Genomic DNA, 22060 nt, shown 5'->3' on the forward strand with positions numbered 1-22060 from the left:
ACAGAAGGGAGATGAAAATGGTCAGGATCCAAAGCCCACGTGGAGGGTTTCACTTACGGACTAGGAACAGTTATTTCGAAGCCGGGTGAGGCCAGAGAAGAAACGACGACAGAGTCTGACCCTTATGTTAGGGGCAGAAAAACAAAGTGAGTGGTAACGAAAGTCAGTAAAAGAGAAAGGAGAAAGCAGTTGTAGAAAAACAATAAGGAGGAAATGGTTACAGAAAAATAAAAAGAGGGAACAGTTATTTCAGTCTTAAAGAATGGGGTAATTAGGCCATGGAACACTGACCACCATTCAGAGAATGGAAAAAACACCATAAACAGGTATGGCACTTTCCCCACCATATGTATATTAGAAAGAATGACTGAAACATAACCTTTAAATTATGTCTATACCTGGGAAAAATTCAGTCCCCAAAACAGTGACATAGAGTTATGAATAATTATAATTAACCTTTACCTAAACTACTAACATATAAAAGGGAAAACACAGAATTAGACAGTGCCTTCTGCACTCACAGAGACAGACCTGTTTCCCCTCAGGAAACGTCTTTAGCTTTGCACCCTTAAACTTTACTTATAATACATTCTTCATGCATACTTGCGGAGTGTTTGTCATATCTCTCCTTCATGCGGGCCAAGGCTTGTGATTCTTCTAAGCCCAGAGCCCAAGAACTGGGGCAACACTTCAGAGTTCAGACATGAACAGGACAGGGACACTTATCATCGTTTTCCTCAAATGGACAGCTCTTGAGCTTATTCACTTGTCCCCTCCCCTCCCCATGCATGGTATATAATCACGGTAGGGATGGGAAAGATAATGCTTCCTGTTGAAAGAATAGGTACTTTGAAAATAGTTAGCTATTTCCTCCTGCAAATATTTATCTAAATCAGATACTTTAGTCCAAATTAGCCTTGGAAATATTTGTGTAATTCTTTGTTACCTTAGTCTCACACTGAGGTGGTTTCACTTAAATGACTGAAGGCATACATCAGAAATTTGCAAAGGATTCACATTTAACAATAAATCTTATTAATTATAACACAAATCATAGCCCTAGAAACCAATGGCAAGGTAAACCAAATCTGCCTGTAAATAGCATAACCCATTGGAGGAAGGATGCCAATGCCCCAAAATTGCTATACAAACTATCAAATACCATTGTTATCTTTGTAACTGTTTCCATGTAAAAACTGCATTTGGGTGCTTACTTCTGGAGGAAAGAACTGGAAGTTAAAGATGGGCGCTGCCCACTGGGGTTTCCAATCTATGAAACCGAATCGCAAATCCCGCACTGCACATCCGCCCCGCTTCCCTGTCAGGCGCCTCCAGCCACGAACGCGGGAATTGGCGGGGGGCGGAGTTAATGGGAGCGGCAAGAATTCTGGGAGATGCGACCGGACGGGGCGGGGCCTGTACTGAGAGGCTTCGCTACCCCTAACGCCGCATTCTGTACTTCGGGGAAACCTCCAGGGCGCCTTAGGCCTGGGAACTAGTACGCAGTTTTCCCTCCCCGGGCGCGGGAAGGAACGACTGTTTAGCGCTAGTGACAGTGTACGCATGCGTGGGAGCTGGGCCGTCAGCGTGCGTGTGACGTCATAAGCGCGCCCATCTAAACTCTTCGCGGGTTTCTTTGTAGAGTGCGAGTGAGTAATATCTGAAAAGTAAGTTTGGAGTTCGTTGCGTGGGTACAAGACGCGTCGGGATCGCATTTGGCATTATAAAGGGGTAGGTTTAGTTTAGATCAAAATTTGATGTAATTATTGCAAAGAAACCTTACGTGTTATCTTGAGCCTGTTGTGTTCGGCATCTTGCCTGGCTTTTTGGGAGAGGCAGACGTCCCTGCCCTCAAAAAGCTCAAGTTGCTTGGGGAAGGTTGGTGCGCATACATTAAAACTGAATATTGACAGTAGTGACTGTCCCAGTCAAGAGGTTTGAGGAATAAGAATGAACCTACAATACACAAGTTAACTTCAGTTTAATAATTGTTTCTTTCGGTTATTTAGGGAGTGAAGGGAGGAGGCCATAGATAATATTGTGGCAAGCTTTTTGTGCACAATTTACTTACACAATATTACAACTGCCAAGGGGTTTAAAAAACAAAAACAAAGCTTTTCAGCCACTCCCCTTTCCCAATAGCTTTTATATTTTAAAGCAAGGTGGTAAAAGCATTTATTAATGAAGTTTTCACAGATCTTAAAACTGGCTTTTAGAGGTACTTGAAATACAAAAGCTAAGTAGAAAAGAGTTAAGTTTCAGTTCCTTAGAAGAATGCTGTGTATTGATCCTTGTAATAAAATGTAAAATAATCTATCCTCCTGTCCCTGCCTCCCCAACCATGATAACTAATTTAAAGGAAAGGAAAAGCAAAACTAAGTCAAAGAGGCTTACAGCAAATTATTGACTACATTTTGGGTAAAACACTGGTCTTGTGTTTTCAGCAGCAAGCTGTCAACTTCCCTATTTGAATTTGCTTTGGACATCACTGTGAGGCAGAACTGATATGCCACTTGAATTAATAAGGGAAGTCAATGGAGTGCCTGAAGTTCAGCCACTGAGTATATTACACACAGTGTGTTTGAGATCCCTACAGCTGGATTGTGATTATAGCAAGAAATATATCCAGGTAAGAATTTTCGTAACTCAGAATGTTTTTTCCTCCTAAAAGGGATGCAGAATTTTACATTGAGTTTCTTTATGAGAGCCATTTTAGGAGTGGTTTTTATCTTGGCCATACATTTTAGACAGTGTTTCAATGATAAGTTATTTTTAATTTCTCAGCATTTATTTAGCAAACATTTATTGAATTCTTCTGTGATACACTGGAATAAGTTTCCGAGGCACAAAAATGAATACACTCTCCCCACAGTCACTCTTGCCTCATATCTGTGCCTCTGGTACTTGTCTTGGAATCTATTTGGTTTGATAATAATATAGCCTTGCCAGCATTCTTATCTTTACTGTTTCGGTGGTTTGTCAACTTACTGGTGGTTTAATACTTTAAGTATCTCTTAGCATATCATTGGATCATACTTTTTAATCTAGTCTATCTCACCATTTAATTGGCATGCTTAGTCAATTTATTTAAAATAATTAACAGACCACATCATGGTCTGTTTAAGTCTATCTTGCTGTTTGATTTGTCCTTCTGGTTTATCATCTTTGCTTTTTTCCTGAGTTCTTTTGGGTTAATTAAACATTTTGTATTCCATTTTATTTTCTCTTGGCTTTAAGCAATACTTGTTTTATTTTCTTTGGTGGCTATTGTAACACTACGAGTATACATCTTTAACATATTAAAATCTACTCAGACATACTATTGTACCACTTCCCAGATGATCCTTGTTATTTCTCACGTCCTGCTTAAATTCTTCCCACTTGACAAAGGTAAAAAATCTTGCAACAGTAAAATTCCACTTACCTGCTTCTCTGTTCTTTGAGCTGTTATATCTTTTACATGTACATGTATTACAAACTCCGCCTTACATTGTTATTTTTGCTTTAAACAGTGAGTTGTCTTTTAAGGAAATTAAGAAAAGGAAAAAATAGTCTTTATATCGACTGGCATATTTACCATTTCTGGTGTTCTTCATTTTTGCCTGTATACCTGAGTTTTTATCTGGTTAATTTCCCTTTATCTTGAAAAATATCAAGCATGTCTTACAGTTTGAGTTGTAGATGACTTCTCTTGGCTTTCATTCATTTGAAAATGCTGTTATTAAACATTTGTTTTGAAGAATATTTTTATTGAATATAGATAGACTCCTGGGTTGCTTTTTCTTTCTTTTAGCACTTTAAAGATATCATTCCACTTGCTTTCTGGCTTCCATTGTTTTGTATGTAATGAGCATTTTTTTTCCTTTGTTCAATTTCTATTTTATCTTTTGTTTTCAGCAGTTAGGCTGTCATGTGCCTAGGTGTGTTTTTTCTTTGAGTTTCTCCTGTTTGTGGGTAACTGAGCTTCTTGGATTCGTGAATCAATGGTTTTCATCAAATTTTGGAAATTTGGTTACTGTTTCTGGAAATCTTTTTTCTGCTACGTTATTCTTTTTTCTTTCTAGAATGCCAGTTACATGTGTGTTCATATATTAGGCTGTTTGATACTGTCACATAGATCTCTGAGATATTGTTCCTTTTTCCTCAATTTTATTGTTTTGGTTTGTTGGCGGAAAGGATTTTCAGATTGAGTAATTTCTGTTATCTGTCTTCAAGTTCACTGAACTTTTTTCCTGTTATATCCAATATTTTGTTATGCATATTTAGTGAACTTTTTATTTTAGTTAAGGTGGAGTTGAAGGACTTAGTAAAATGGATCTGATAAAAAAAGAAAGAAAAATCTACATTTCAGTTTTGCCTTTCTAATTGTTAATATTCTCCATATAGAGACATTTGTTATACCTTTGATTCATCTATTTATTTTTCATTTTCCTGGAATTTCCTTTCATATGAAATAAAGTTTTATGAATGACAGTTAGTCTTTTCTACTTAATTGCATTTAAATTCATATCAAATGCTTGTTAGCATTCTCAAACTCATTTTACATTTGGTTGATTAGTGTGGTGTTTCTTATATACTTGTATTTGTTTTGTGTGCTTGATATAGAAATGTCAAATACTATGACACTTTGCTAATTCCTTATTTTATTTTTGTTCCTACTTATTAGTGAAATTTTTTTTTCAATTTTAACATTTTTATTTGTGTTACTGTAGTAAATCCTTTTACCTGTAAGTGAACATGTTATTATAGTATCTAGTAAGGTTAAAACTAGCAAATACCTTTTGTGTGTTTCTCATGGTTAATGTATTATGTACAGTTCTCATTTAGAAAAAAATAAAGTTGAAGAATTTTTCTGTTCTTTTATGTATCTGAATTATTTCTCATTTTTCAACCTCAGTTTGTATACTTACATACTCTTTTCTAACCTGCAGAAATCTCTTATTTATGTTTCTTAAATTTTATTAATGGCTTTTACTGCTACATTTACTGTTTTTAGTATTACATTTCTGTGAGTTTTGACAAATATATAGAAACATGTTAACTACATGTTAACATATCAAGCAATCCATCACCTTCCAAAATTTTATAGTCACCCTGCTATCCCCAGTATTAACCCCTGATGACCACTTATTAGTTTTCTGACTTTATACTTTTGCCTTTCAAGAATGCCATGTAAATGAAATTATACAGCATGTAGCCTTTTTGATTCTGGCTTCTTTCACTTAGTGTGCTGCATTTGAAATTCTTTCAGGTTGTTTTTATCGGTAGTATTCTTTTCTATTGGTGACTGGAATTTCATTGCAGCCTGTTTATTCACCATTGTAGGAATATTTATATTCTTTCCAGTTGTGGTGGTGAATAAAGCAACTATAAATATATGTACAAGTTTTTATCTGAACTAAGTTTTTATTTCATTTAGGTAACTATCAAGTGGTCAAATAGTTCTAAGCGACCGTGTATAATTCAGTACTTAGGTTGGCCTGCTATACTTTAGCTGGTTAGGAGACAAGCAGCCCAAATGGATTTACATAGTTTATTACTTATGGCATAGCAGGCAGTATCAACTTCATGTTTACATTGGTTGTTTTTTCTTCCCCGTGTCCCATGGGGACAGGCCAGATGCATGCTGTACATACAGGATTTGTATCACAGCTGAAGACCGCTGAGCTTAGAAAACTCCCAAATTTTTGATGGGGTATATTAGTTTGTCAGGGCTGCCATAACAAAATACCACAAACCAGGTGGCTGAATGTTTATTTTCTCATGGTTCTGGAGGGGTCTGCAGGTTTGATTTCTTCAGAGACTTCTCTCCTCGGCTTGCAGATGCCCACCTTCTTGCTGTGTAATTACATGACCTTTCGTCTGTGCATGTTGGAGCCTCTACTGTCTTTCTGTGTACCTTTTTGTCCTCTTATAAGGGCACAAGTCAGATTAGGGCACACCCAAATGGCCTCTTTTTAAAGTAATTATCTCCTTAAAGGCCCTATCTCTAAACATACATTCTGAGATACAAGGGGTTAGGGCTTCAGCATATGAATTTAGGGGGAACACAAAATTTAGTCTATAATAGAGTATGTTAACATATTAATATCTATAGGAATTTTTATCTGAAAAGCAAGCATGAGATTTCTGGAGTAGAGACAAACTACGTAACAATGTCTTGGACTGTATATAATAGGTAGAGTCATAAGATTATAATGCCATATTTTTACTGTATCCTTTCTTGGTTGCTATGTTTAGATACACAAATATTACCATTGTGTTACAGTTGCCTGCAGTATTCAGTACAGTTACATGCTGTATAGGTTATGAAGCAATTGACTATATCATACAGCCTACGTATGTAGTAGGCCATACCATATAGGTTTGTGTCAGTATACTCTGATGTTCAAAGAGGAAATCACCTAATGATGCATTTCTCAGAACATATCCCAATTGTTAAGTGCCACATGACTTTGTTACTCTCAGCAATCACTGCATCTTAGCATCACTCAGCAATAACTCCATGCCTCCCCATTCAGGGCAATGCATTGAGGGCCTTATATCTTCCTGCATGTATTAATATAGAAAGGGGATTTCTTGCACTGTAGGAGAGGAACCATGAAATGATGAATCTGGGAGTTATGTAGCACAGATTCACCCTCCTCTCCTGAGAGAGGGAGAGAAACCTAATCTACTTAATGTAAATACATCATTTGGAATGTAAAGGAATAGCTATAGATTTTGTCTACTATTGAATTATAAACACATAACTCTGGGGACATAAATCTCTCTGGACGTCTCTCACTGTTCAGTTATCCTTTAACTTTCAAACCTTGTCTTTTAACTTAGGTTCTAATTTTCTTTGCTCACTTCAACTAAAGGCAGGGAGAAATTTCATACCACTTTTGTAGTAGAATAACTTCCATTGTAGGTAAAGCTGTGAACATAATATATAACTGAGGGTTACATGGTCAACCAAAAGTGTTTTGTTAAACCCTTCTATGTTTCTTATAGCTACCTCTGGGTGCACATCACACTATTTTTGTGGTTAATTTCTGCCTTTCACACAAGAAGTACAATGCTTAGGGCACACAAAACAGAGTTTAAACTGTTAGGGGCCCCTCCAAGAAAGATATAGATCAGTCAGACAGGTTGACACAGGGTCTCCTCTCTTGCCTACCAGCTGGTAAGCCCTAAGGCCCCCAGTTCAGTCCCAGTAGTTCGGGTTTTCAGACAGAGATCACCTGAGGGCTGTCAGTTAAATCTGTCTTGCTTTACCAATTCATTTGCCCTAGTTGTGGACAATATTTGGAGGTATTCTGCATCCAAGATGCAGAAACTGGGCCATGCTCTCCTGGTTCATAGTTAGAGCTATCGGGTAGGGGGTGGTATGGGCTTAGTAGTTGATTTACTTTCAAAATTCCCAGTAGTTTGTGAGAGCAGCACCAGTGCCTTTTCCTTTAGGGTGATGGAAGGCTCCCGAAGTAGTTCTGAAAGACAAAGATCATTTATGCCTCCCCTCCCTTCTGCCTTTAGGGTCTAAGGGATTTTCTTCCCAAGTTCTGGAATTCCTTTTTCTGGTGCTAGGGCCCCTCCCCAGGTGCTAGAGATCTCTCCCTAGGTGCCTAGTTGTTTTGCTCTCCTTCTGTTGTTATAAAACCAGCGTGTCTCATTTCAGTAACTATAAATTCATATTTTTCCCGATCGTCCCCTCCTCTCACCAGGATCTATCTTCTAGTTGGATCAGGTACAAGAGGAACAAAAGCACTGCTTTGAGTTTCGTTTGGTTAATCTCATTTAACCTGATTGTGGTTCTCTTGATAGCTTTTTCTTGACAGTTTATTTTTTCTTGCCTTTTTTGGTATGCCTCATAATATGCTATTGTTGAGAGCTGTACATCTTGTGTAGGACAATGGAAACTGAAGTAAATATACTAGGCTGTGTATAGATCATGAATAGGACATGTATAGGTCTTTTTCTGCTAGGCTTTTAGTGTGGTGCATTGAGAGTTAATCTAATCAAGAGTAGAGCTAGGTTTGAGATTTGCTGTTTGTTGTTCAGTGCACAAGAGGCTTCAGATTCCTCTAGAGTTACTTCATATGTAGAATGGGTGCTGGTTGGCTAGAGGATTTTTCTCTTTGTCTTCCCTGTCTTTAGGTTAGGTCTTTACTTTGTGCTTTGATAAGTTCTCTTTGCATGCCCTAGGGCCTCTCTCCCAGTAGTAGACCATGTTACTTTTTATTAGGTACTGTTAGCCTTTTTTGGGTACATGTTCTCCATTCTAAGTAAGCTTGTCTTGGCAGGAAGTAGGTCCCTGGGTCTTGTGAGTGGGGCCTTGCCCTGCCCCTCGCTGTAGGTCTGGGTCTTGCAGCTATGTACCTATTCCTGCCCATCCCTAACAAGGGGTAGAAGGTATTTTTTTCTGTTTCTTCCAGCTACAGTGGGTTTTCAGAAAAGCTCTAAGATTGACAGGTTTGTTGCCCATCTCCCAGCATTTTAATGCCTTTGTTCTGAAAGAAAGAGGAGAAAGATCCAATAAGAGTTTCCTGCCATAATTGCTGCCACCCTTACCCTACCTCTTAGCTTGAACCTTGTCAAATCTGTGTTGAAGAACTTGTAAGTGTATTGTGAATTTCCCTTGTATATGCAGCTCAGGGGCTCCATGTGTTTTTACTAGCCCAAACTTGGCCTTTAGTAATTCATTAAGTATGTTAGAAGAATTTTTCTTACAGATGTCTGACATCATTTGCCATTTGCCTTAAGTAAGCAAGTGCTTGCTCCCATTGCTCATTTGGAGGTACTCTTCTTTCCTTAAATTCCTATTTAGTTGTTTTCCCTGACACTTCAGCTCTCTGATGGGTCAAGAAAAGTTTTGAAATTTGCAGATTGTCCAACTTGTCACTCTTTCCAGCTTTCTATCCCTTAAGTGGAAATATTAATTTTTACCTTTACTTTTGACTGAATCATTATGCATTGTTGATTGTCATATTTTATTTATGATTCCTATCTTGTAAGTAAAATTGATATATGTTTTGTTGGCTATATCAAAGTCTGGAATATTTATGTGAAAGATATATATTGTAGGGTCTGTTTAAAATTTTATTAAATAAATAAAGTATATTTCTGTGTAGAAGTTTTCAAAGAACCCAATAATATATTCATAGAATCATCAAATTTCAGAGCTAGAAGAAATTATAAAAACCATCTAGATTAAACACTTCGTTTTTTTCTGAGACTCTGATTACATAACTTTTTTTAAACTGACAGATCTGGTTAGTTACAGAAGGCAGAACAAAAACTAAACTGTGCCTGTGTCTTAGTCTATTGATTTGTCCATACTACTTTTGAGATTATCATTTAATGACAGGAATACATTCTGAGAAATATGTTAGGCGATTTTGTCGTGTGAATGTAATAGAGTGTATTTACACAAACCTAGATGGTACAACCTGCTATACACCTAGGCTGTATGGTATAGCCTGTTGCTCCTAGGCTGCAAACTTGTATAGCGTGTTCTTTACTGAAATCTGTAGGCAAATGTAACACAAAAGTATTTGTGTCTCTAAATATATATAAACCTAGAAAACTGTAGAAAAAGTAAAAATACAGTATTATAATCTTATGGGATCACCATTTTATTATATGGTCTGACGTTGACCAAAACATCACTATGTGGTGTGTGACTGTACACAAATGAGTAAGTACCATATACCATTATAACTACCTAAATATTAACATCAGTTTCTTAATATGAAATATCAACGTATTCATGTATATGTACACATATATACATATATCTGTCTTCCTTTCTATTTGTACATCTGCAAACACACAATTCCATTTTACACCTAAAATAACTTAACAAAATGCTTTTATATAATCAAACATCAAATCAGTATTCCATTTTCCCATATTATCTCATAAATTATTTTTCAATTTGTTTTCTTCTATGGAAAAGACTGAGGTAGAGAAATCAATGTGGAGGCTTTACAGTAATTCAAGACCTATCCTGCATGTATAAAGACCAAAACTAAAGAGTTGGTGAAATTGGCATAGAATTGATTAGTTGTATATGTGCATTTGTGGGTTGCATGGGGGCGTAGTTTTCAGTTTTTGAGACAGAATTCATCATATAAGTCTGTAAGAACATCTGCTTCCTAAATTTTGAATTTGAATGTTTTTTAATGCTCAGTATTAGTTTTTCCCACTTTTTTCTACATTAAGTAAATATTTGAATAAAAGCAGCTGTTCTTGGGTATTATGTGTTCTCTATAAATTTTGTTAATCTAGCATAGCATATGTGTCTAATATTCGTTTGACACTATGAAATGGGTCGCCTATAAACTCTGCAACTTTTGGATTGAAATGCCCTATCAGTATATTCGAAATATTTTCTTGTCTCTTAAGATTTTTTTAAATAAAAAACATTTAAATTCTATGTCCTAAATTATTTAGGTAAACATTGTCACAGATTGCTGATTGCTGACATAGCAAAAAAACCCAGAAGTTATACTGAAATGTTGCCCAAAAAAGTCAGCTTTAATCACAGAATTCTTTTTGTTGCTCATTTGTTGCACGTAAATTTGGGGATTGTGCAGAAATTTATGGCAGTATTTGTAGCCTTCTGATTTTCTTGGGTGAGAATATTTATAGTTCCTAACTTCTCTTAAAGCAGGCTTGAACATCATCCTGTAATTCCTTTAAAATTTTTTCTTTCCACACGTGAGAAGATAAGATTCTAGAGGTCAGTGTTATATCTAGTAATTTGTGAATGAGTTGTGGCATGTGTCCAGTTAGGTGAATTATTTAAATAATTGTAACAGTGCTAAGAATGAGCAGTATGTCCACAACTATTAGTTGGAGTCCTCCAATACCTCCTGCCATTCCAGCCCAGGAACCCTAATGTGAAGCGGCACTACACTTCTCTTGCTCCGTTTCTTTGAATGCTCCTGTCAGGTAGGAGAGACCATGCCTCTAATGGTGGTCCTGGCATTGTGGTGGGTGTCTGGTCCTCTAAGGCTGTGACCATCTGTTGACTTTGTAGGAACTGGAGCCTCTGCAGTATACCCTACTCATCTTTTGCATTTTAGATATTACTCCTGAATATATCTGTGTTTCCTAGAGGAGAATGTAAGAGAATTAGTATGTATTCATTCAGTCATTCCTGCGTTTATTTGATAGTATATTGAGCATCTATTAGGAGCCAGGCTTGGATCACTGGTGATCCCCACAAAGAAGGTTGTTCTTATACAGCATACGCTCTAGTGGAGAAACACAATAAACAGAAATAAATAATATATTTTTTCTAGTGGCAAACAGTGCTATGGGGAAACTAAAGCAGTGGAAGAGAGATAAGGTATGAGTATGAGAAGAAGGGAGCTTTGTTTTTATCTGGTGGTAAGGGAAAGACTGTGATAGTGATATTTGGGCAGAGACTTGGAAGAAGTGATTAAGTGATCCCTCAGATATTTGAAGAGCATACTAGACCAGGAATTAGCAAATACAGAGGCTCTGAAATGTGAGTGTATGTTTTAGACTCAGCAACGGGATTAGAGTGTCTAAATCCCAGCAGGTAGGACCTAGGGCAAACCCTTAACTCCATTTTTCATTTAGTTTTTCTTTTTTTTATTTTAGTCTGTAAGATGGGGCCAATGGATTATTGACAGGATTAGAGACCAAATATATCTACTACTGGCACATAGTAGGAACTGAATACATAGCAACAATTATTGTTATTATTTTCATATTGTAATTACAGGCCAATGAGGAAGAGTAGGGTGGAGGAAGGGAATCTGATTGTATATGTTTTGCAGATGCATTGTACATGTTTGGCTAATTCATATTACATATACAATATCTTATTAGTATTTTATCTGACATATGAAAAGTGTTTTCTGCTATTGAAATGAATTTTAAATAGGTACTCATTAAAATAAAATAGAACTATACTTAGTACTTATTACTTGTCAGATAACAAGAAGATGTTAATAATGGTAAGTCAAAGTTTTCTCTCTTTAAAATAAAATGGTAAAAAGACTGAGGTCACAATTTACTTCAAATTCTTTCTGGATTTAAAATCCTCAAATGCTGGTCATTTGAGAGTCTAATTTGTCTATTTATTTTAAAGGTTGTAGTATCAAGATTAAAGGTTATTGTAATCTAAAGGTAAAACTTTTTTCATAAAGGAATGAATTTTTTCTAATTTAATTCTTATACCTTTCTTCTTTGTCATTTGCTTGTTCTCCTAAGGATAGCTTTGTATTTGAAAACAACAATCATAAAATATTAATACTGAAGTGAATTTTAACAAGATTTTAATCCTTGCTTTGGTAGACTAATGATAAATTTTGCAGAAATACACATGCTCTAATGGAACCTTTCTCCATATAAGGCATTTTTTCAATTTTAACTTTCATTTTTTAAAAGTAAGTTTTAACCTTTAGTATGTGGATATAAAATATGAGGAAAGACTTTTCCAAGGTATTCTGAAAGTTTTTAAAACAATATTTTATCACAAAATTGTCAAAATTATGGACATTTGTTAATACATTTTTTCCCATCTTTATAGAATTTAATTCTGAAAAAGGAGGTACAATGGTGCCTGTATTGGAAGTCAGGAGATCTGGATTCTTGTCTTGGTCTTTAACTAATTATCTGGATGTGATCGTAGACCATTGATTTATCGTCTCTGGTTCTTTATCTGAAAGGTGTTCTATTAATAGTATATGAAATCTAAGGACCTCTTAAATGCTTTTCTAAATTGCTAAGATTCTATGAAGTAAGATTTTGAGCGTTGTACAGTTTTATTTAAGATTTATGAAGGTATACTTTCTATATATATATATATGAGTATTAATATATTTGGTTATTTATTTAGTTGTCCAAATACTTGTTAACACAACTAATGTAATTATTTTATCCAGATATGATATATAACTAAGAATATTGAGTAGCAATGAGAGTGGTGGGAAACTGAGCACAGGGGTACTTGAGTTATTTATGGATTGGTAAGAAAGAATAGCATATACAAAGGCCCTGAGCGAGCATCTTGAGATGTTTAAAGAATTGTGAGAAGGCAGAATATTGTGTGAGTCACACGACATGTGGCTGGTAAGATCAGTGGGTGTCAGATCCTATAGTGATTAGTGGACCGTTGAAGGATTTTGGTTTCAGTGCTAATATTATTCACATATATTACTTATAATTATGTCCTTGATATTATAATCCAGTAGATGTTAATGCTCTGAAAATTCATTTTTTTTTTATATTAGAGAAATATTTTCTGTCACATTATCAATGCCATTAGGTCCCCTGGTTTCTCCCTGTATCCTCTTACTTTTTGTAAGAATGTTTTAAAATATAATAACCTAACAAGATTTGTAAGGTCAATATAGAAAAGTTATTTAATGTTTGTTAAAGTTAGATAAGCATTTTTCTTTTTGAATTACATTTCATGTTTTCTATCAGTGCTTTCTTGGTCCATGAAGTGGGGCATTATAGTTGTCTTTGGCTATAATGTAGCTGTAGATGCTGAAGACCCTTTTAGAGCAGGAGATCATATATTCAGTGAGCATTAAATAAGTTTAGGTTAACCAGTTTTCCATTTTATAGAAGTAATTCCTGTTTTTAAATAATAATATAAACAAAGATTATATAATATAAAGAATTATAGATATTTTGATAATTGATTTAAAACATTTTTTCCTATTTAGGACACTATTGCAGTGGCTGAATTTATTGTTTTGTCAGCTTCTTCATCTAGAATGGAAAGCATTACATATTTTTGAAAGCATTTGAAGACTTCAACTGTTTATGTAAGTGTGCAACTTTTAGTCTCTAATCATGTTGCAGTTTTAATGTGCTAAAAGTGATGGGACAGAAGTAGTATTTCTATAAATCTGCAGATAAACTGTTCTGATTGAATGATTTTAGTTGAATGTTTTAAGTTTAAAAATTCTTTTCTTCACATTATGTTTAGAATGACTCTAGATAGAAAAGGAAGATCCCTTATAGGTACTTATTAATGAAACTTACAAAACTGCACAGACATTCAAGTACCCTTTTTAGGTAAAACTGATTTCTTCCCATTTTATCCTTAATGAAGATGATTATCCCTTTCTTCCCTCTTTAGAGTGGACCTCGCCCCACACCTTCCACCCCCCCGACCCCCAGTACACAGGGATACACATACTTGAAAATTGCCTCTTTGGTCTAGGCTGTTAGGTGGAGTTGGGCCAAACCATATGCCCTGCAGGCCAGTATCTGCCTGGTTTTTTTCTCGTATACACAAAGGTACCATAAGGGCTAGAGGTAGCCCTGCTTGATATTAAAATTAATGGGTTAGACTGAATATGGGTGAGATTTACAGTTAGAGTGATCACTTTTGCACTTCCTCATTTTTTTCTTTCTGAAAAAATTGAGGGATTTTTGCAGGAAAAATTTTAAATAACTCTGCTTTTCCACTTCCATTGGGTTAATCAAAGTTTATATTCTGTTTTACATTCTATACTGAGAACTGAGTATTGGCGTACTGCAAATTTAGTCTCTAAAAGTACTAATTTTTTTATAAAGTACATTTTATTTGACCTTACATCTTTTATTTTTTTAGATTCTATAGCTTAGACAACTTTGCACATGTCACTCTTAATTTGTAAGCTGTAACTTTATGCCATTCTAGTGAATTTGAATAGTATGCAGTTAAGTGTGTAGTTTTACTACAACTAAAGGTCTGTAATTACATTGGAGGTTGTTTGCATACAAATAAGTCCCTTTTTTTTTCAGGTTTATGTTAAATCTATAAGAGATTGTTCTACAGAATCAATGTCTTTGGTAAGATGATATTCTGTTTTATTTAGAATATGTACACCTACGCTCACACATACACACAGATACATGCTTATATATATTCAACCCACTTTATATCTAATTTTGAAGTTGTATCAATACAATGGGGAAAACAGTCTTTTTTATATCTGATAATGCTACAATGAAGTTATATATTTACCTAGTAATTAATATATGAATATTCTGTTGTCTGGAATATTTGCTGATATTTTACATAAATGGTACATACACAAGAAAATTAAATAAAAGTTTTTACTACATGAAGACACTGAAATTTATATTAGTTTTAAACAATAGGCAAATTCATTTCTTTTGTTTTTCATCAGCTTGTATTTAAGCAGATTATGTACTGAATTATGATTTGACAAATTGTATAATTTTAAGAAGTTTTTTATACTTGTCATACATTTTGCTTTTCTTTTTTCTTAACCCTTTTTTCCCCCTGTTTTATAAAATTTCATTATCTCATAGCAATAGGAAGGTTCCTCTTTTTATAGGCGAGCTACTTGTAGCTGAGTGAAACTGGAAAGAAGGTAACATATTGATAAAGTTTAATACAATGTTTATGTTTTATCTATGTTTTTAAGCCTTTAGTTTTGAAGGAACAGTGCAGGGACCTAATTTCTTGTTGACAATGGCCGCTGGACACAGATTTTAAATACTGAGTACTGTTTTTCGGGAACACTGTAACCAAACCAATAAAAAGGATTGATGTACTTTTTTTGAAAATGTGAATGAACCCTAGATATTAGTACTTCTCCAAAATTTTATAGATTGGTTTCAAATATTTGATGTATCTGTGAACCTGTAAATAAGGCGGAGATAAGTGAAAAAGCCTCTAAACTTGGCAAAAATGATTTTTCATAAAACCCATTCTAAATTAACTAAATCAGGCACAGATTGGACTTTTTCCTGACTACAAGATGCTCATTTTGCACATTTCCACATTTTTAATCTGAGCAGCAATCTGCTATCTTGATGTCAAGAAAACTTCAAGTTAATCATTGTTGAGATTCTTCCTGTTTTCCTGAAAAAGTGCTGTTTTCTTGAAAATGCATTATTAAATATCTAGTCTATCTGAGGACTAGAGATATTTTTAGAATCTAGGAAATCAAATATTTTGTTTTTCTGTGTTGGAAGGGTTGCCCTTTTCAAGTGACTTAGGGTAGCAATTTGATCTTGTACGATCTTCAGGATGTAAAAGTTTTAACTGGCCAAGTTATCCAATCTGAAGGCCCACCATAAACTATCCCCTATAGTCCTAACCAAACTATTAATAACTTGTTATTACCTTTGACCAGTACACTCCAGCTGTGCAAGCCTCCTCAATTTTCAAAGTTACTGAATTAGTTTTCTCTGTTTGGAACACTGTTGCTTATCTCATTCTCAACTTCTGTCGTTTGCTTAACTGGTTTCCTTTCTTTCTTTTTTTTTTTGAGGCAGAGTCTTGCTTTGTGGCCTGGGCTAGAGTGCCGTGGCATCAGGCTAGCTCACAGCAGCCTCAAACTCCTGGGCTCAAGCAATCCTCCTGCCTCAGCCTCCCGAGTAGCTGGGACTACAGGCATGTGCCACCATGCCCGGCTAATTTTTTCTGTATATATTTTTAGTTGTCCAGATAATTTCTTTCTGTTTTTAGTATAGATGGGGTCTCACTCTTGCTCAGGCTGGTCTCGAACTTCTGAGCTCAAAAGATCCTCCTGCCTCGGCCTCCCAGAGTGCTAGGATTACAGGCGTGAGCCACCGCGCCCGGCCTGGTTCCTTTCTTTAACTATCTTTTCAAAGGGACTTTCTAAGAAAACTTCATTTAAGTCATCTCTCACCTTTTATGATCTATTCTTCCATTAGTGCAGGGCTCTTTATGTTTTGTTCATACCTTTATTTTTAGCACCATGTATATTACATAGCCCATTGTTGAATGAAATATGGAGGAAGGAAAGAATAATTTGTGGATTGAATTATGCAGCTAGGTGTCTTCTCTTAAGGCTTATATTGTTTGCTGTGCTTGATTTTTATTAACTTCCTGCATATGTTGTAAATTATATCTCATTTAACCTAGTCCTCACATTTTCTTGGCTGATTCCATAATGGGCTGCCTCTTAAGCTATTGGAACAAAAAAACTTTGCATGTCTATGCGAAGGGTGGATCAAGAGATGTACTTGGTTTTTTGATAATGCAATCAAGTTACATTTAGTGTGTCATGAGCCCATGGTTTTTTCATGAATATGTTTTAATATTTTAGGCCAAGTGACTGTCTAGACCTGTGCTGTCCCATACTGTAACAACTAGCCGTGTGTGGCTATTAGATTTAGAAATTCAGTTCATGATTTGCACTAGTTATATTTAAATTCCTTAATAGTTACAGTGTTGATATAGAACATTTCCATTATCAGAGAAGGTTCTATTGGACAGTGCTATTCTAGATTATTTTGGGAGCAATACAATGCTTCAATAAGCATTCCCATCAAAAGTACTAGCTGCTTTTATTAGCCTGAGAATTGTTAGGATGCCATAAATATTATATGCCTGTTGTCATAAATATTAGACACACTTTTGTATCAGCCATGTCAAACTATTTCTGGACCCCTGATTATATTAATATAATGCTTTGTCCATTCTCTTGCACATGCTATACCCTGTTCCTGTGTTACTTATCCTTTAATATTTAGATTTATTTGTTACGACCTTCAGAAAGCCTTTGCTTACTCTTCTCCTTATCTAATCCTACTATATCCCCCACAACACACATTTGTCTAAGTTCAGACTGATTGAATTTTCTAAACTTATGCACATTTATTTCAGAAAATAATTTTTGTGTTCTCTTGTTGCCATTTTAATCTCTTTATATCATTTAATAATCAAAATCTGGCTTTATTTGGGCCTAAGTAAAATCTTTATAATAGTATGGGGCAAAAAAGAGAGAGAAATTGTACCACAGTTTTGAAGTGATATTAGTTAAGGTTAAAAACCCCTTTACAGTCCTTTTTTATGGAATGTCATACTACATTGTGTCAGCAAGGGAGACAAATTGGCCACTTACTAGGAATCATTATCTATATTTAATTCCTATGTTCCCACGTATGGGCTTACTTGAGAATACATTAACCAAACTTCTAAGAGAAGAACTAAGAAGTGAAAATACCAATTTATTAATTTATAATGAAGACTATAACTTAGCTGCTATACATGCATATATTGGCTGATTTACATGGAAAGCAAAATTACTAATTAAGAAGTTGTATTTTGGTCATGAATTAACAAGTGCACTTACTTGGATGACCATAATGGTTAGTGTCATTGAGTTGTGTTGGCCTTCCCCATTCTTTACATTAGGGAAGTACTTGTTAAGACAGAATATTAGGTCCAGTTAGTTTTTTAGCTGAACACGTATCTTCTCTCTGCTGTTCCATATGCTTCTGTTCCTTCATTCTTCTTTCATCATTGATGAGCTACAGCTTTTTTTATATTAACATTTGATTAGGTTTCTAAGTCCTACTCTTTTTGTTTGGCCTGAGGGATCGGCCTCCTTGAAAAAACTAATTAATTCATTTTGATTTGAGTTTTAAATTTTTAATTCTCAGAGTGATGGTAACTATTTCCAATTGAGGTGGAGGTGAGTAAAATAATCACTCGGTTGGGGGTCACCCAACTGAACCCTTTTATGGGTTGGTTTAGTATCTTTGTTAATATATAAACATAGCCTTGTAAACCACTTTCCCTTCTCTTTCCAAAGTTATGCACAGTTATTTCAGAAAGTAAACTTTGTGTTCTGTTACTACCATTTTTTTTTTAAGTTCTTTTTTTTTTTTTTTTTCAGCTCATCATGGGGGTTCAGGTCATATACATTGTCCATGTCCCGCCCATCTCCCCCGAGTCAGAGTCCCAAGCGCGTCCATTCTTATTCTCCAGACAGTGCGCCTGGCACTCATCATGTAGTCATACCTCCATCCCCTCCCCCCCCACCTCCCCAGGTCTGCACCTTCAAGCATGACCATTCCCCAGAGGGTGTGCAATGCACTCATCATGTAGGCATACACCCATCCCCTTCCCCCACCCCCCATCCCAGTCTGATATCCAATTGGTATCCTTCCCCGATGTACATTTAGGTGATGATCAGGGAAACCAGTTTTCTGGTGAGTACATGTGATGCTTGTTTTTCCATTCTTTGGATACTTCACTTAGTATAATGGGTTCCAGCTCTCTCCAGGAGAACCAAAGAGATGTCGTATCATCCTTATTTCTTATAGCTGAGTAGTGCTCCATGGTACTACCATTTTTAATGTTTGTATCATTTTTGAATCAAAACCTGACTTTATTTAGGCCTAAGTAAAATCTTCATAAAGTAAGAAAAAAAAGAAATTATACCTTAAATTTTAAAGAGATATTAGTTAAAGTTAAAAGCCAGAACCCAAATCTCTTAAACTACTTGTCTTAGAATTTGCTCTGTCTGTTAATAGTATGATTTCTTGTCCTCCATCTACAATTTCATTACCAAATTAGTTGGGGAAGTACTAACTTAAAGATAGCTAGAATGGCTTAATTACTAAAGAGCCCCTCAGAGGCTTTAATACACTTGGAAGTGTCCTAGACAAAAAACATTTCCTAAACTTACAAGATATGGATTCTTTATTGATAGGACCAGTATTCTACTTGCCCTTTCAGGGCTTCTAAAATTGTCTCATAATTACCTGTCATTTCCTTTCAGTAAAACTCTCTTTTCTTAGATCTTTCACATTGAAGATATACATATAAAAAAGTGTATCTTATTTTCAGTTATTGCTTCAGTTTTTACATTAATTGCTGGTATTTTAATATAGATGCACCTTGATTTACAGTGGGGCCATGTCCTGATAAAACCATTGTAAGTCAAAAATATGGTAGGTTGAAAATGCATTTAATACCCTGATAGACCTATACTAAATTCAGGAAATCGTAAGTTGAACCATCGTAAGTTGGGGACCGTCTGTATACTATTTTGTATTTTTTTATTGAAAACATGTTTTTTATTGGAGTTGTAAAATGTTTCATTCAGATTATAAGTTAATTATGTTTTCATGGGCTAGTATGCAAATTATACAATTTACAAACGAAGTTATAAGGAAAACTAGTTGGTTTTATAGTAACCTTTATAAGCTATGCATTGCCTCTTTTTAGGCTATAGCCTCTTTTAGATACTTAAAAGGATAAAATACACTTATGGATTTGCTAGTTTACAAATATCATAACATGATTCTAAAATGTAAATACTTAATGTATTCACTGTCTTCTCTTTCTTTAGGTCCCAGCAACAAATTATGTATATACACCCCTGAATCAACTTAAGGGTGGTACAATTGTTAATGTCTATGGTATTGTGAAGTTTTTTAAGCCCCCATATCTAAGCAAAGGAACTGGTAGGTGAACTACTTTTGTAGTTATTTTAAAAATTATTGTATTGTTTTGTCTCCCTTATTTTAAGTACAAGCTGTGAAGGTTGAGACCATTCCTAGTCTTAATATCAATTGCTACACCTAGGTTTACCATTTATGACCTGTGGTTGCTTGATACATAGCATAATACTAAGAGTGAAACTCCACCAGAATAACATTTATGAATTCATGCATTATCTGTCATCTCTCTAACTTATGTCACTGGATATATCATAGTATTTTATCAAAATATTTATGCTTTCTTCTCATTCCTACCTTCCATTTTCTTTTGCAATATAATAAAAAATGGGAAATTATGTAACCTCTCATCGGCATAATAAAGGGAGTGCTCCTATTTGTGTATTGTATAGTAAATCTCCTTGTAAATGAAATAAGATTGTACCATTTAATATTGCCTTGGTTCAGTGATTTGCCTTCATAGCTTTTACTTGAGTATTTCAATAATACACTTTTATACAAATGGAGAAGTGTTGCTGAAGTACTGATTGGTTTAAAAACAGCAGTGTTGTGGTGGATAAAAAGGAAATGGAGCAACTTTCATGGAAGAATTACTTGTGGATTATATAATTTATGCATGCATGCTTTGATTAAAAATCTTGCTTAGATGAACTAGCAGCTTTCTCTTATAATAAAACTCCAAGGCAATTTATACTTAATCATACTGAGTAAATTAGGTGAATTGCTCAAGATTACAGAATAGAGGGCTTAATTTATCATTTGTTATCTTTTCTAGATTTATATCAAGCTATGAGAAGTATTACCAAAGTGTTAAACTAGTTAAATACTTTGTCAGCAATTTAAATATGATGCAGTTCTAAAGTATTAAAGTCAATACTTTATCAACAGTTTAAATATATATATTGTAGTATATATATACTAAATATATATAATAATATATATATTATAAACAATATAATAAATATTGTTATGATGTCCATACTACCTAAAGTGATCTACAGAATCAGTGAAATCCCTATCAAAATACCATCATCATTCTTTACAGATTTAGAAAAAATAATTCTACACTTCATATGGAACCAGAGAAGACCTCATATAGCCAACGCAATCTTAAGCAAAAAGAACAAATTGGGAGGCATTAGTCTACCAGACTTCAAGCTTTACTACAAGGCTATAGTAACCAAAACAGCATGGTACTGGCAGAAGAGCATCATTTCACATGCCATCTAAGACCAGTTTGGCACTGTATCTTGGCAAAATATCTTTAGGTATTAGATACTTTAAAACCGATTCTAAGGTCATATCCAGGTGCATTAGAGAAGAGTGCTATGATTAGCAATAGCAGAAATACTGTTTTTGCTGCTGCTGCCACTACTACCAGCCATCACTTATATAGCACTTAACTATGTTCCACGTATTATTGTTAAAAACTGTACATGTAATCACTTATTGAATTCTAACAACAGTCTTATAGGGTGAATACTATTTTTAATCCCCATTTTGCAGATAAAGAAATAGAGGCACAAAGAGGCCAAGTGACTTAAGTGTCTGTCACAAGCTTCAGAGGGGGAGAATTTTTACAAGTGCCCTAGGTTGTAGGTCATAACTTGTTAATTTTGTTAAGATGATTAATCAGCTACTATGTTATAAATGCTGTTAACTGAGAAGACTTAACACTAAATCTGAAAGCATACTTATCTGTGTTTTCTGATTAAAAAAGATCTACTTCCCCTCTGGCATTGTTTAGAAATCTTCTGTACAATCACTGTTGTTAAAAATACTTGCCATGTATGCATATTTTTTATACATATATATATATATAATTTATTTCACTGACACATTAGGCATC

General features: G+C 34.9%; 1 protein-coding gene across 4 annotated transcripts in view; it reads left to right on the plus strand.

Annotated features, from left to right (window-relative positions):
• The first annotated feature begins 1451 nt into the window (after positions 1-1451).
• Positions 1452-22060, plus strand: part of POT1 (protection of telomeres 1) — an 89922-nt gene continuing 69313 nt past the window's right edge. For 3 of the 4 annotated variants that reach the window (XM_045564381.1, XM_045564384.1, XM_045564383.1), the window contains exons 1-5: positions 1452-1649; positions 2445-2629; positions 13695-13796; positions 14764-14811; positions 20103-20217. In XM_045564381.1, coding sequence (XP_045420337.1) covers positions 14803-14811; positions 20103-20217 — 124 coding nt within the window. In that variant the 5' untranslated portion in view covers positions 1452-1649; positions 2445-2629; positions 13695-13796; positions 14764-14802. The other variant, XM_045564382.1, reaches the window with a different exon arrangement.

This window comes from Lemur catta, chromosome 11, assembly GCF_020740605.2.
Source record: "Lemur catta isolate mLemCat1 chromosome 11, mLemCat1.pri, whole genome shotgun sequence".
Classification (NCBI taxonomy): Eukaryota; Metazoa; Chordata; class Mammalia; order Primates; family Lemuridae; genus Lemur; species Lemur catta.